The 15,657-nt window shown below is 37.1% G+C and overlaps 2 protein-coding genes across 10 annotated transcripts in view; one reads left to right on the forward strand and one right to left on the reverse strand.

Moving 5' to 3' along the window:
- GPM6B (glycoprotein M6B) overlaps window positions 1-8,095 on the forward strand; it is a 105,605-nt gene extending 97,510 nt beyond the window's left edge. For 4 of the 6 annotated variants that reach the window (XM_053934560.1, XM_053934559.1, XM_053934563.1 and 1 more), the window contains 4 exons: window positions 702-873; window positions 2,741-2,814; window positions 3,135-3,200; window positions 5,545-8,095. In XM_053934560.1, the coding sequence (XP_053790535.1) occupies window positions 702-873; window positions 2,741-2,814; window positions 3,135-3,200; window positions 5,545-5,694 (462 nt within the window). In that variant the 3' untranslated portion in view covers window positions 5,695-8,095. Of the gene's footprint in view, window positions 1-701; window positions 874-2,740; window positions 2,815-3,134; window positions 3,201-3,919; window positions 5,089-5,544 lie in introns of those variants that run through there. The other 2 variants (XM_053934564.1, XM_053934561.1) reach the window with 1 other exon arrangement.
- A 435-nt stretch (window positions 8,096-8,530) lies between these two features.
- The window catches only part of OFD1 (OFD1 centriole and centriolar satellite protein), a 28,977-nt gene continuing 21,850 nt past the window's right edge, over window positions 8,531-15,657 (reverse strand). For 3 of the 4 annotated variants that reach the window (XM_053934550.1, XM_053934551.1, XM_053934553.1), the window contains 5 exons: window positions 12,291-12,410; window positions 11,005-11,156; window positions 10,257-10,427; window positions 9,708-9,778; window positions 8,531-8,719 (listed from right to left, as the gene is read on the reverse strand). In XM_053934550.1, the coding sequence (XP_053790525.1) occupies window positions 8,674-8,719; window positions 9,708-9,778; window positions 10,257-10,427; window positions 11,005-11,156; window positions 12,291-12,410 (560 nt within the window). In that variant the 3' untranslated portion in view covers window positions 8,531-8,673. The remainder of the gene's footprint in view (window positions 8,720-9,707; window positions 9,779-10,256; window positions 10,428-11,004; window positions 11,157-12,290; window positions 12,411-15,657) is intronic. The other variant, XM_053934552.1, reaches the window with a different exon arrangement.

Here is a 15,657-nt window from a genome sequence, read left to right on the forward strand (position 1 = left end):
AAATTTTCAAAGCAATCAGTGCCACCTCTTTTAATCTAACCAAAGAAAACACATGTGATGTAGTGGTTTTTTTAAAGAGCAAACCCAAACCAGCAAATTTTAGTGGATAAATCCACGATTTTCTAAGGTGAAGTAATTAATTTTCTGCTTGGCAGTGTGTATTAGACCAATTGAATCCTTCTGATCTGCTGTTAACAGTCATGGTATGTTTGCAAAAATAGGTATTTTCAAATGTTACATTCCAAATTGATTTCAGTACATCAGGGAGTGTGGGGGAGCTCTGTGAGCATTGATTCACTGCATAGTTTTGATTTGCAAGTCGTATAGAAATGCTAGTCTGTTATAGTTAATTTTAAAAAACCCTTAAATTGATTTTTGTTGGAATTTATTGGTTTTAGCCTACAACCAGCATCCCTGCTTAGCTGAGAATCTTGAGAAATCAATGGGCTGTTCTTTCATGAGGGCAATCTGTTTACTCAAGCAGGCTGATGAAAAAGGAAATGTCTGAATTACTTTCTCTGTAGCACTTAAACTACCAAAGTATTTGTAAGCAATGAGAATACTGATTTTGTGTGCTTGAAAATCAGTTCTCTTACTTGAATTCTGAAAGTATGCTTAAGGTTATTTTGAAGCATTTTTAAGGAAAATTTAAGTAGTCTTTTCAAAGAATAAACAAAGTGTTTGTGTTTTTCTCTGCCCAGTTTGTTTTCCTCACCTATGTGCTTGGAGTGGCTTGGCTCGGGGTCTTCGGCTTCTCTGCTGTGCCTGTCTTTATGTTCTATAACATCTGGTCAACTTGTGAAGTCATCAAATCTTTTCAGACCAATGTGACAGTTCCAGGGGACCAGATCTGCGTGGACATCAGGCAATATGGTACTCATTTTAATCCTGATTAAATGTTTTATCCATCCTCCTTGGTCTGTCTTCGGTAGTTTTGTCTCAGCCTTATCAGATGAATCAAATGCAAAAGCATCTTCTATCTCTGAGTGTGCTATAACTTTTCTAATTAATTCATATTACACTGATCTCTTTCCAGAGGCAATCAGTTTAACTGAACTGACAAGTCACTTATCTGAAATGATTTTGTAGTGGTTTCCAATACTGTAATATTAGGTTTGAAAATAGATAAGTCTCAAACTGCTTGGAAACAGTGCTGAGAAATAGATAACCAGATTGTGGGTTTTGAACCCATATGCATATATTCTGTTCTTTCAGAAAGCTGTTTTACATTTAAAGATGAAGTAAATGTCTGAATGTTGCTCTGACAATTACTTTCAGTTAAAAAACCAAAAACCTGCAATTAAAAGTCTGCCATAACTAATAATGAATTACTGCTGCTTTCTGATGACACACAGAAATCTGAGGGAGCTGGGACAATAACTTAAAATAAGGTCAGGCTTTTCATTTCTTGAGTTTTTCCTGAAGTTAATCTTTTCAGCTTCCCTTGTGCAGAAGATCTTTTGTCACCATTACTTTTGGCTTCATTCTAGCTAGCATTTTCTAGGAATGTTTGTTTCTTTGGAATAAGTCATTCAAAGCTGAGAAAATGGATTCAAAGTTGAAAAAGTAAGAAAGCTTGGCTTTGCTCTCCTGTCCAGGTAAGTGCAGTAGAAGAAAAGGTACACTAATTTTAAAAGCAAGTCTTCAAATAATTTAAACATATACATTCTATTTTAGCAGCTCACAGCAAGAGGCTGGGAAGACATTTTCTTCAGCAGCAAAACCTAGGAGTGAAGGGAGATGTGCTCCTCCACCTTCCTGCTTCTCCTGGTTGTTTTGCAGCTGTATTAGTGCTGTATAGGACTCTATTGTTCCCCTGTTCAGTAAAACCATTTGTGTTTCAGTGCGTGATGGGAGACAGCAGCTCCCTAACAGACAACACATGCCACTGAACTTTCCTCACATTTTTGGGTGGAAACAGTAGCTAAAAGGCTGGAATTGTACATAGCAGTTGCAGAGAAGAAGCTGACTTGGAAGAATATCCTATAAAATCCTTTTGAAAGCCATGTCATCCTGAGATCATTTCAATGACCTGCCGCATATAACGTTGCTAATTCCAACCAGCTTGGTTGAAATGCAAAGTTGTATGGGAAAACAAACTGGGTTTCTCTTAATTCAAATAGATTTTGCTTAAGCTTTACATTTGTTACTGGCCTAAAAGTTTCTGTTATTTTAAATTTGCTAGATTCTGTTGACTTTTCAGACTTGCAATCATGTAAGAAAAGTCATTGGGAGTATATGAGATGCAGCAGACTGAACTTTCTTGTACAGTGTTCACTTGATGCTTTTTACCTATTGGAACTAAACCAGAAAAAAATCCTGTAATTCTTCCCTCTAGCTCTGTATTCACACCCTTCCACAGTAGTTTCTTGTTCAAGTAGAACCTCATCTAGTAAGTGCTACCCTGAAAGGTGCCAAGATGCAGATTCTCTCTTCTGTGCTGAGTGGGGGAGTAGGCAGAGTGTGCAACTGGACCCAAATGCAAAAACCCAACCAACGATTTGGCTGCCAGATGGGAAAACCACATCTGAGAACATGTCTTAGCAGCAGCCCTCAGTGTGAGGAGAAAGCATAACCTGAGGGAGTTGTTTGAATTCCTGCTGCCAGCTCCAAGCTGTACTGGTCAATGCACAGATGCCCAGAATGAGAACACAACTGGCAAGTGGGTGAAAAAGATGAGAGGAATGAAAAGCATGTGTTGATTGCTAAAATTAGTGGTTTCTTTTCTGTGGTGTTTCAGGTATTATCCCTTGGAATGCTGTACCTGGCAAAGCCTGTGGTCCAATTTTAGAGAACATCTGCAACACGAATGAGGTACAGAAGTATAACCTGTGTGCAGCTTTTGCCTACAAGTCACTTGGGCACCATGTAATAAATACTAGATGAAAGTTTTTGGACAGAACTCATGCTAGTAATATAAAGAGATTGCTTTAACTGTAACAATGAATTATTACATCATCCAAAAAAAAAAAAAAAGAAAATTATTTTCACATTTTTATTTTCTAAAGCTTTGCTACCATGCTACAAAAATGCTTTTATTATCTTATTCTGTAAAACGTGAAATGCATTTTATACTATTCCTAATGGATTACTTCAATGTTTTTAACATGTTTTTAACATGTTTTTTTCTCTAGTTCTACATGTCTTATCACCTGTTCATTGTGGCTTGTGCTGGAGCTGGTGCCACTGTCATAGCATTGGTGGGTAGTACTTTTTGTTGTTTTATAATTAAATTGTTCATTTTAGGCTTAAGATGCTTTAAGATTAAATTTTGTATATATTAATAATATAATAGACATGATAGACAATAATAATAGACATGAAGGGGGGTGAGCTATAATCACCATTATTTGCTGCTATGGTTTGGTCATCATAAGTCAGCAGGTCCCCAACTTTTGCTTTAGGAAGTCATCTTAACCCGCCTCCCCCATATATAGGAAAAAATTATTTGCATGTCCTTTCAAAATCCTACTTCTATGCACTATTTCTGCTTTTATTTCCACTATTTATTTTCATTTTTGTAGTTTATTTGATCAGCTGCTTATAACCTCTTGGTTTCCTTTGCCTGGAGCCAGGCAGATTGACTGGTCCAACCCTGCAGTGCCCGTTCCAGGTAGCGGCGGGGAAAAGGGACGTTAACAAGATGACTTGTTCCTATGTCTAACGCTTCCTTTAGTGGCCAGCTTCTAACCTTGTGCCAGCCAAGTCCTGGTGTAATGCTCACTACTGGCTGAAAAATGGCCTTAGGGCTTGTACTGGGTTATCCTCCCCAGAGAAATGGCAGGTTATTTATTTGCATCTTCACCCTGGAAGGAGCTCAGAGTAACATCTGTTGTAAAAGTATCGAGAGTTGCCCAAGTGGGCTTGAGCCGTCACCTTGTTGTATCTTACTCTCCTGTATTTTGTTCTCTTCCACCAGCTGATCTACATGATGGCTACTACATATAACTATGCTGTTTTGAAGTTTAAGAGTCGGGAAGATTGCTGCACTAAATTCTAAATTGTATAAGCCCAGTAAAAAAGCTGCATTGCGTAGCTTGAAATACCACTGACACCCTAGACTAAAAGTCTAGCTTTTTGAATTTTGTTACAGTAATTGTAAATAGCTTCAGTAAGCATCGTTTAGCTTATCAGATTAATGAAATGACTTCTTGTATATGAACTATGATGTGGATGAGATCTGGCTATTTTTTCATGTTGAGAGGATTCAGTTACTGTAAGGGTGTTTATAAAGCATCCTTCTGAAAAGGGGATGTTTTCACTTCAGGTCTCCACTTGATTTCTAACAGTCATCTCAAACAAATACTGGAACAGTTCAGGGTCAGATGCATTAATTTATTCTTCGCCATGAACACCAAATACAAATGCCCCTAAGCAAGATATACATGGTGTGAAAGAAAAGGAATAATAAAGTAATGCCAGTCTATGTTGGCAGAGGTCAGGTATTATGAATTAATTTGCTTGTATTTCCAAGTGATTCCATGGATGATGAAATCAATTATTTTCTCTTACTCTTAAGTGCATGCCAAATGATACTCTTTCTCTAAGAAAATAAATCCTTGTCTTAGCTCTGCGTAAAACAATCACATTTTTTTCTTTTGGACCCTGAACTAATAAGAAACAGCGTATAAATAGCTTCTGCTCTTGTACGGCTGCACTTTAGTAACTGATTTCTCAGTAGCCAGATCTCAAAAATGTAAGTATGACTGCACAGGAAGCAAAACCATGCATAGATCACAGGGACCTTTTCACAGTGTTGGGGGTAAAAAGAAAGATAAGCAAATCAATGTTTTCAGATGTAGATGTTTTTGCATGAAGTATGGGCAAAAGAAGTTGGCAAGAGACGAATGCACGAACTAGAAACACAAATACATAATAATTTTAAAAAGAGAACCATTTGCTATATACAACTCTTCACCTGAGGTTGGACAATGGAAGTTTAAAATGTAGCTATAAAAATACAGGATTAAGACTTCTTAACCCAAACATTGCATGCTTTTGCTTAGTTTTGGACTCATGTTTTGATGTTTAATTTTTCGATGTGTTAATGTAGCCTTGTTCGCGTAAATAAAACTGTTCACAGTTTCAGGTTTTCTTCCAGGGGGAGGGTGGAATTCTCATCTGCTTGTTGGGGGAAAAGACCTGCCGGCCTCTGGGCTTGGATATGCATAAACACCACGACCTTAGAGAGCAGTTCTTCTGAGCACCTCGTAGTTTACAGATTCCATATATTGCCATATACAAAACTTTTCCTGCTTCCCCCCATTCTGCATTTTACTTGACCTGTACAACTCTGTAGCTCATTTTAATATTGTTGTACTAACTTTCTCTAAATTGTGAATAACCAACTGAATTATTAGCATGCCAAATTCTAGAGATCATTGAAAAACAGCCTCTGTGCTTGTTTTAATAACAGAATGCTTATTAACGTAGAATAACTGGTTTTTTTGGTTGTTATTTTAAAGAGCGTCTATTAATCTGACTAGCAGCTTGCTTTGCCTCTTGACATGCTCACTCGCCATCATGCTCACCCTTCTCTTCCAGATCCACTTCCTCATGATACTGTCTTCTAACTGGGCCTACTTAAAGGATGCAAGCAAAATGCAGGCCTACCAAGATATCAAAGCAAAAGAAGAGCAGGAGCTTCAGGATATCCAGTCTCGATCAAAAGAGCAACTCAATTCTTACACATAAATGTTTGCCACAATAATTCAGCAGAAGAGTTCTGTAGCTCTGACAAATCAGCAAATAGCTGCTCTGCAGTACAGATGTGTGTCTAGCAAACAAAATTAGAGAGAAGTGTAAAAGCTTCACATTCCAGCTCCTGGAAAACTTTTTTAGGGAAATCATCCCATTGGTAATCTTCCGTCCTTTCTAAAAGAGAATGGAGGGTTTATTCCAGGCATTTTAAAAGGCAACACTTTACAACAAGTGACCAAATTATTCTTCTTTGAGACTTGGTATTTAGTATTTGACTTGTTCTAGAGCATGACGCCCTGCACAAAATGGTGGCAGGTGCCCCAGCTGAGCAGGCAGTAGATCTGTGCAATCCTCAGGCATGTGCATGGTGTGTGATTGAGCACCTCCCAAAGGAACCCGTGCCCAGCTGGGATTTCTGAGAAGAGCTCGTGTGTGTGTGTGTGTGTGTGTGATGGCACAGCTGCAGCACCTCCCAGGTTGCAGGGGGGCTGTTTGGGAATACCCCACACTGGGGCCATGGGAGCAGCTCCACTGCTGTGCCACACGCTGCCACGATGAAGCTGTCACATCCCTGTGCTCACCTGAGGGTCGAGGAGATCTCCCAAGTTCTAATCTTTTTATTAACTATTTAATGGAATGTAGGTCCCTGGATCTGGATAATGAACCCCTTCTTTGAAAATAAATGTCAGCTTTGCCTTAATATTTATTTTCTATAAATGTTGTAGCATTTATATAGTGGCGGGAGACCATTATCCTACATTTTAAGTAAGTGAAAGTGTTACCTTATTAAAATGACACTGATCTGACAATTCCAAATGAGCGGATGAGAAAGTTTGCAGAGTTTTACACAAACAATAAAATTTGCAGCCATAAAAATAATACAGGATGTCCACCTTTCTCTATCTTGGTGCTTAGCAAATTTATAGTCAGTGCTTACATGTTTTCCTTTTTACAAATTAATTAGCACACTAAGAAAACGTGGTGTTCAGAAAAAAAAACAAACAAACTGGTGCCATTTTAAAGTCATTTCCCATAGAAGTCTGCCTTCTAATTAATATTTTTTTTCAGAAGCATTCAGTGATATCTTGAGTATTAGTGATGGTATATTTGGTGTTTGTTCTATATGATATATATATATATATATATATAAAAATGTTGGGGGGGGGAAAGTAAAAATACATCATTCATTTGAAAAAATTAAATATTCAAGTCATACCCCTGCTAAGCTGACGTGTGGTTTGGTAGTTTTGACTGTTTGCTGAATATACATCGAAGGAAGCACAAATTCCTTCAAATCAGTATTAAGAGAAAAGGCATTTTTTGGGGGGTATTAACTTCAAATATAATTTCTTTTGTTAACTATTGAAGTCTAATTTGACAGTTTCAAAAAAGGGGCAAAGTTGATTGATGTAGAGCAAATATGACAAAATAGCCTAGTGTATGTTCTTACCTGTTGCATGAAGGAGACATTTCTACAGCAATGCAGGTGATGTTCTAGCCCAGTGTTTGCATAAGGGTAATAATGGAGGCAGTGTCTTAAAGCCTAATTCTTTTCTAATTCAGTGTAGCTATTACTGGGAGTTTTTGAAGTTTTGTTTAAGTAGTCTAATATTTTTATGTAAAGAGCATTAAATTTTGCTATGTATAAATTTTTGTAACCTAACAGTGAATCAATATTTTCTATCAGTGCCAAGGGCTTCCTGTAGTTACATCCAAGTGTTAAAATAAATATTTGTAGATAATAGACAACACTTGTGTATGCTTATTTGAACCCAGACCTACAGCTGCTCCACGGCAGTGCATCTCTAGGCTTTATGTCTCTATCTGAGGTGAAACATGTTCTGTTCCAGAGTTCCCTGCTCTCCTGCATGGGGCAGGGCTGCTCTGCAGGTGCAGCTGCAGCAGCAGTTGTGTGCAGCATGCAGTAGTGGTAGTTGTTCCACTGTGGTAGGCCAGCATAATGCAACAAGCACTACCCCTTCCCAACATCCAGCTGGAGCAGTCACTCAGAAATTCTGTAAAGGCCAGAGTGGCTGCAACAGCAAATTAAGCAGCATGCAAAACCAGAGTAACCAACACATCACATTTTAGCTCCATCTCAAAAAGCAAAGTTTGTGTCTGTCACAGTTTTGGTACATTGTGTTTAAACATCCAGCAAATTTAAGACAGAACTTTGGTTTTTTGCCCCTAAATTCTGTCAAACTTGGCTTCATGTTCTTGTAGTTAGGTCAAGATGAGCAGCCTCAAATGCAGTGCAAGTTGTAATATATGCTGCCACCTAAAATTACTTCACTGATAAAAACTACTGTATTTTATACTGTAAATAAAGTTTAATGATCTTGCCTATAATCTACCTACAAAATACAAAGCTTAAATAAAGATGAGTTAAATAGCATTTTTATTTTAATCTCTCCATTCTGGGCTGGTTAATAACAACAAGGTAATGCACGAGAGGAGTTGCTTTTGAAAGTGGCTCCTGCCCCTGCTGTGCAGCAGAAGGGACACCTTATTTTGGGTCTCTCACACTCAATGCTCTGAAGTTGTGTGAGCCAAGTGCCTCCACAGGACACCTTCAAGAGCAGGTGATGATGAGGGAATTTTTTGTTCCTTTCATCCACACTTTGAACCATTTGGAGAAGGGGTTGGGGGGGCGGGGGTTGGCAAAGTTGACGAAGTTTAGAGGAATTCAGTGCCAACACAAATCTACCCAAATACACTGATCAGTTTCTGTTCCCTGCTTTTTTCTTTCTCTCACCCCAGCCAAGGGCTTCCTTCTGGATTAGTAACAAACACATCAGGACTCCCTGTTTGAAATGAATGACTGAAGAGATGAAACAGATCAAAATCCATTTTATTAATTTATAATTACACAGCCTGCAGTGTTGGTGCCTAACATTTATTAAAGGCACAAAACTACTTTAAAAACATCTTTCTCATAATAGTAACAATAATTTAAAAATCAGTAGCTATTGTTCACCAGAAGCTTTCATCCAGGTCTCCATGAGAAATGTCTGCAATGCTATATTGATTATAGGAGGGAGGAAAATAAAGTGGTATGAGTCCAATGCAGTTTATCTTAAAATCTTAATATTCATTTTAAAACAGAAGTTAAGAGTCTGCCTTTGCTGCAATTCTCTTGCTGTTTCAGTGAACTGCTGGCAACAAAACCAACCCTACAGGAGGAGGATTTGGGCCTTCATTAACTGAAAGCCATCACCTATACCTCAAAAAGCAGATCTTCTATAGTGCTCACCAAGTTAAAACAACACAGCTGGTACCAATTCAGGAGCAGCAGGGTAGGGTCTGTTATGTTTAACAGCACAGATAATAGTCAATCATTACTATGTAGTTATAGTGAGCCTTTATGGGGATTTTTTCCTAACTGCTTCACATTTTTTGCTTATTTTCAATTCTACATCTTGGAATAAACTGAAAGATTTGGAGGAGGATTGTTTGGTTTTTCTCTTGTAAGCAACTTAAACACACATATGTATTTATCAATGCCTAGAGAGAACCAGAGGAAATGCCTGGGTTGTTGTAACTCAGGCAGGCAGACAAAATCCCTGAATAAAGTGTCTTAAAAGTCCACAATGCTATTGAAAAATCAAAGTTAGGAACAGACTCTGGGTGAGGTGCAGCACAGACAAACCTTCACCCAGGGTGTCATCACCCAAGAACAATCCCTCAAACTCCAGCTCTCTGTGAAGGAAGTTGGATGCTGCTGAGTTGCAGATAAAAAGTTGTGAGTGCCACAACTACTGATACAGATCATAAAGTGCACCTCTCAGATGTGAGTTACATACAGTGCTTAACTTGCATGTACAAGAATTGGAAGGATCCTCAATTTTTCTGACACGATTGCTTTTGATGAATAATTTGTTTTGGTTTCTAAGGAGGCAGATGTCTCTTAACATTCATACTAAATCTATTACAACTATATATTAGAGTTATTACTATTATTATTTGTTAATATGGAGTACTAGAAGTGATTAATACATGAGCCTTACCTGTCATCGTTTTCAGTAGATAGAAGTCCTTCTGAAGGTGACCCTTCTCTTATTTCTTCTTTTTTTGAATCCTGGTAGCCAAGAGGAAAATAACCAGTTCTAATGTCAAAGTGACCTAATAATAGTATCTGGATTTTTAAGGCTCATAACTGAAAATAAAAATCTTCAGAAGGACCAACCCTATTTTTACAAATGCTACACTGGATCTAGAATAGTAACACTTTGGAAATTTAGATTGGGATCATGTCTGAAGAAACACAATCTGCATTCTGTCACTGAAGTAATGTCCACCCATACCTCCTCTTTAAAAGTCCAATTTTCCATTGTGCCAGAATAAATTCTGTTGTGTTAGAGGAACACAGCCTGACATGTGTAGGTTCAAACTATTTAAACACAGTTTAAGCTAAAAACTTAGGACTTTTAAATACTGTCCTAGTACCTTAAAAACAAACTAACAACCCCCCCCCAGAGGATACCAGCGACCCTTAAAGAACAAAGTTTTCTGTGTTTTTTCTTATATTTTTGGGACTGTGTTTTGAGAATAATCACCTTTTTTGCCAGTTCCTGCTCTCTGCTCTGCTGAATTATTCTCATGTATTTTTCTAATGGATTGGAAGGAGGATCCTTGACATTATTTTCAGCAGCAGTGTTACTATGCTCAGATTTTACTCCCTCTTTATCTTCAATTTCTTCGTCTATTTTCATTGAGTCTTGGATATACTTTAAGAAACAAAAATAAATACTGATTAGAAAAATACATTTATACCTTACTACCTGCAATACATGCAAAATTTCATGTTAAACTCAGTAAAACACACCAGTCTAAACAGTGTTAAACAGGACCTAAAAATCCAGAACACTAAACACTAAGTGTTTAAGCTCAAAGGGCTTTAACACTCAAGGTCTCCTTATACCCTCTGCTTCCCTGAGTACCCTGGAAGCCCTGACAGATGGACGTGAACATATTCTGGTGGTGTCCCCACCTGCAGTGGCCACACCACAGAGACAGCAAATGTTCAGCTTGTTCCAACAGCATGGTGACAGTGGCCATGAAATTGTAGCTTCCAGTTACATGAGGCAGGGAAAGAAAGGCATCTGTTTCTAGTGAAAAAGTCACTTGGCATAAGGAGACACTCTAGTGAAACTCTGGTTAATCACACAAGTACATAAAATAACTTAGCCTCTACTACTTTCACTTCACAGAATAAAAATCTATTTTTAACCAAATTACACATACAACAATCCTAAAATGCAAGCCACTACAAAGCTGCATTACTATCAGAGATTGAATTACCACCTCTTCGTTAAGCTTTTCCACTTCTTTTTGCTCGTTTTCCAAAGCTTCCTGTTGTTCTTTCTCTTTCCTTTCTTCTCCTGCTTTCCTTTCTTCTTCTAAGTTTTTCTCATCTTCTCTGTTCTGTTCTTCAGTCTGCCTTTGATCCAGCACTGCTGTGAAAAATTATTTCAACATCTGTAATTAGATTTATGTAGTTCAGTAATCACTACAAGAGCATACAAATCAGTACCAGGTTGCTGTATAACATTAACAGCAAATGAAAACCAACTGCATATATTGTTTGTACATACACCAAACTTATTCTTGGGTATGGGGTAATGTGTTTTCCCACCTCTAAACATTTTTTCATCTGATAAATGACTCACCAAGAGTTAAGGAGTAGAGCCAAAGTACAGGCCAGAGATTTGACAGAGCTGTGCACTTCTCATTCCTTTCGTGGGCATTCTTATAAAACAAACCTTTATTATCCCAAAGTCCATGTTACTGTATTTTCTCCCCCTCTGCAATGTGGTTGGATACAATTCTTTATATTTATAAAGCAAAGTATTTAAAACCCCTTGGAAAATTATTGCAGGATACACTGCTGATATGACCAATGTATTTAAAAAGCTGTCTACATAGAACAGCATTAGATAGCAATGAGATGGGCAAACTAAGGAGTGGGAATCACGAAAAGCTAGAAAGCCCTTCTCTAAATAAAAAGAATCATAATGTTTCCATCTAGAACAATTAGAATAGCAGCATATGCTGACTATATATGAGATATTATTCTCATCTAGCCAAAGAATTTAAACTGCATTGCTTTAATGCTTTTAATTGTTAACGTTATGTTAATGTTTAATTAATGTTTTAATTGTTTTAACAATACAGTTCAACAACAGAGTCAAGAATAAATTTTTAAAAATCCAGACAAACAGTACATAAAATACTTCAAAACATTTAATGTCTCATCAAGAGCAGAAATTATATTTAATAATTATCCTAAAGAAAAAAATAATCATCTCACAAGAGGCTGGATGGGGGGGTAGGATGGGTGGCAAGAATGTTTAAATTAAAAGCAAATTTAACTAAAACTAGGATGAAAAATGTCATCCTCAAACAGAAAAGCAAAGGAAAACACTCCTTTCTCTTTATTACAGAAATGGCACTTTCTGGAAAATTTTTCAACTACAACAAATTTTTCAACCAGCCTACATACCTACAGACTCTTAAATATTTGGCTTTCTGTGTTATACATTTGACATTTAAAAAGGGTACTTTCTTTTGTGTCTGAGCTGAGAACTCACTTAAGTCTTGCAGTGAAGTGGCTGTTGCTGGCACAGGGGCTGTGACACAGTTTCCATCGACAATGTCCCCAGATGGCTGCAACACATCACTTTCACACTCCTCTGGTATGCCCCCCTGATCTGGAGAAGAAATTTGAACAATAGCTTCATTATTTTGTAATTGCAAAAGTGGAGCACAGCAATGGACAGAGAGTGTGGGAATGGCTAAATTAGAACACAAAAATATCAGTACTAATTGAGCATTTTCCCTTCAACTTGATCATCTCCCTGAGAATTATCATAGGCTGTACTTGCTTCCTTAATTACAGAATTGTTAGTTTTGAAATTAGCTATTGGAACACATGTGTTTATAAAGCCAAAACTGTAGAAATATACAACAGAAACCCAAGATGTTTTCATTTCTTTACATAATCAAGATACAAGTTACAGCAAAATTGTATATCCAAGATCAGCTCATCGTTTTTATGCATATAAAAATAATCTTTAACTGTTTGGTCACACACTCTTTAATGGGGTCCTTGCCTTCTTCAGTGCAGAGGATGGATGCTGCTAATTCAGATATTCTACATTATACTACCTTTTCCCCGTGGCTCTGAATTCACAAAAACACAATTACTGTCCTTCCTCTTTGATGATTGCTGTGATATTCAACTGTTTTTAAATTACTTATTTGCAAATATGCAGACTGCTATTATCTCATTTGATGGGAGACAGAAAAAAAGTGATAAAACAAGATGTGGCCATTACCTCTAGATAGCCAACCTGAAATACACAGGACTATTTTCTCAAGAACATTGTGTAACATAGCACAGATACTCCATATATCTCTTTAGGTTTTGGGTAAAGCTTTAGAAAACATCAATTTTCATCCTTCATATACTAGCAATGTCTCAAGCTTTTTTCTTTTTCACATAATAATAAAACTGAAATATTTGACATGAAAAAATCCAAGTCAACCAAACTGATCAGTCTCTCTCTCTCTGAATGGTTTCAATTTCTTTAAATTAAAACTCTTTTAAAGGAACTGTAGATGAAAGCATAACAGAAAATTTCTGTCAAGCTGTCATTCTAAGTTAGGAGAATGTTTTCAGTTTTTTACCAAAGCAAGAGAAATTCCTACCAGATTCCCCTAGGAAAATAAATTCTATATATGGGGTGTTTTGTAAGACCAAAATAATGGGCTATCACACTCAAAAGAAAATCTATTCTGTTTAGTTGCTCTCTCTTAATTATAAAGCTATCAACAACATTATTTCCATATGAGGCATCAAGAAGCATCAGGTGTAGTTAAATTTAAAAAAAAAATTCCTTTCATAAGTTTGGCCTGGTTAAATATTACTTCTAACTTCAAAATGACTGCTAACAACATAAACAAACAAAGAAACCCAAATCAGAAGCATTAATAGTAAAAAAAACTCTTAAATTAACTACTCTGCAAAGGAGAAAAAAGGTAACTGTATACTTTCACTCCCTTTTTAAGGGTGGACAACAAGAGATGCATTATTCCCTTAAGACAAGCACATCATCCAGAAACAGTTGCTGCCAAGATAATCTGTTAATCTTTTCTTTCTAGAACTCACTCACAGTAGGACTAAAAGACTTCCATATTTTCTGGTATCTCCTTTAAGTCACCGTATTTTTTACTGTTGTCAACTTCATCCTTCACTGTATCTTTTTCTATATTTACTTCTTAGATTTTACTTTCTTACCCACATCTCCCTGCAATTTCTCCTGAGCCACCTCCTCCCCTTTTCAACCAATCTGATTTCCTCCTACATACTGAGATTGTCTTTTGATGCAGGCTCACCCAGCTGAAGTACTGTTGATAGAGAAATCATCAGCATATGTGAACTCAAAATACTGACCACCACATACCACCAAATGATTCATTAGTACCTTACCTGGGCACAGCATCTACTCAGCCCTAATTGCCAAGAAAATGTCAGTCTGCTGTCACATGTAATAAAATAGAAGTGAAATATGTAATGTATTCCCAAAGGTCTCCCATACAAAATTAAACAAATAAATATAAGTCTAATTTAAATGCGAGATGAGTAGAAACCATTAGTGGCTATAGGCTTGGTTCACTTTCAAATAATGCATTTAAAGCTTATAAAAGAAATAAATGAGATAAATAAAACCAGCTGAGTAATGAGTAAAGCTTCACAGAGAAATGCACAGATGAGGCATTATACTCTGCCAGTTATCACAAAACACTATCAGCATATCTGCTATTTAAACAAACATCTTTTTTGGTTGCTTGCTTTTAGAATATTGAAAGCCGTATTCTCACAGGGTCAGGAGAGTGAGCAAGGCCTCCACTCCATCTTCCATATGACCTAACCACAACCAAAAGAATAAGCCAGTCTGGGACCCAAGAAAACACTCACACCACATAGAATCACTGGTTCCAAAGAAAATACCCCTAACTCTCCCAGACAACAACCACAATCTCTTCACCACCTATGAGTTTAGTTACACCACACAACGCCACACGTCCACCGAGCCTCAGGACTTGACAGACCTCATGAAATCTGGAAATAGGAAAGGTTAGCTGGCTGTTCACATCTTCCTCATTGACAGCTTCATCTACGTTAAACCCAGTTTCATGGGAGATAAGGCTGCTAAGGTTCAACATTAGGATGCCACTCAAAACTAAGCAAGGCCAGTAACTGCTTCTATTTCTCACTCCATACACAAATGGCTATAAAGGACATCAAGTTTGTTTACCCTCTTCTTTGTACACTACCTTAGTTACACCAAAGATTTTTGAAAACTGACCCTGCAGCATACAGAGAGAAGGAAACATTTTATAGCCTGCAATCAACAGAGAGAAGAAATGCAAATAAATGAAATACTGACCTCAGAGAAAAAAAAAGTTAAGACAAAATTTAGGTTTCAGTAACTGAACCACATGTTCCAAAACTACTCAGAGATGCTGACTGATGACAGCATAACTGCAAGAGTTCTTTCTTCCCACATTTACATGCAACCTAAAGCAACTTCTAATTCATACTACTGTTTAAGCGTCAGTTACTGAAGAAAAAATCAAGAGTGCATGTAATAGCTACAGAAACCTATCTTTAGACTTATAACCTGGTTCTAATTTATGCAGCAAATATAATAATGCCTCAATTTAGTTCACATACTAATACACTTTTCTGTTTAAAAAAATTTTACACCAGTTTAAAACATTCCAAAGCAACCGTCAGACCTACAGCATTAATAAGAACACGGTTATGTAAGATTTCTGAACAAATTTATGTTACAAATGTCAGAATCAACTCAATTTAATGTCTGCTTATTACTATATACACTTACCTAAAGATGCAAGAATGAAGAAAATATCTCATCATCTGAGACATTT

This window comes from Vidua chalybeata, chromosome 2 (genome assembly GCF_026979565.1).
Source record: "Vidua chalybeata isolate OUT-0048 chromosome 2, bVidCha1 merged haplotype, whole genome shotgun sequence".
Classification (NCBI taxonomy): domain Eukaryota; kingdom Metazoa; phylum Chordata; class Aves; order Passeriformes; family Viduidae; genus Vidua; species Vidua chalybeata.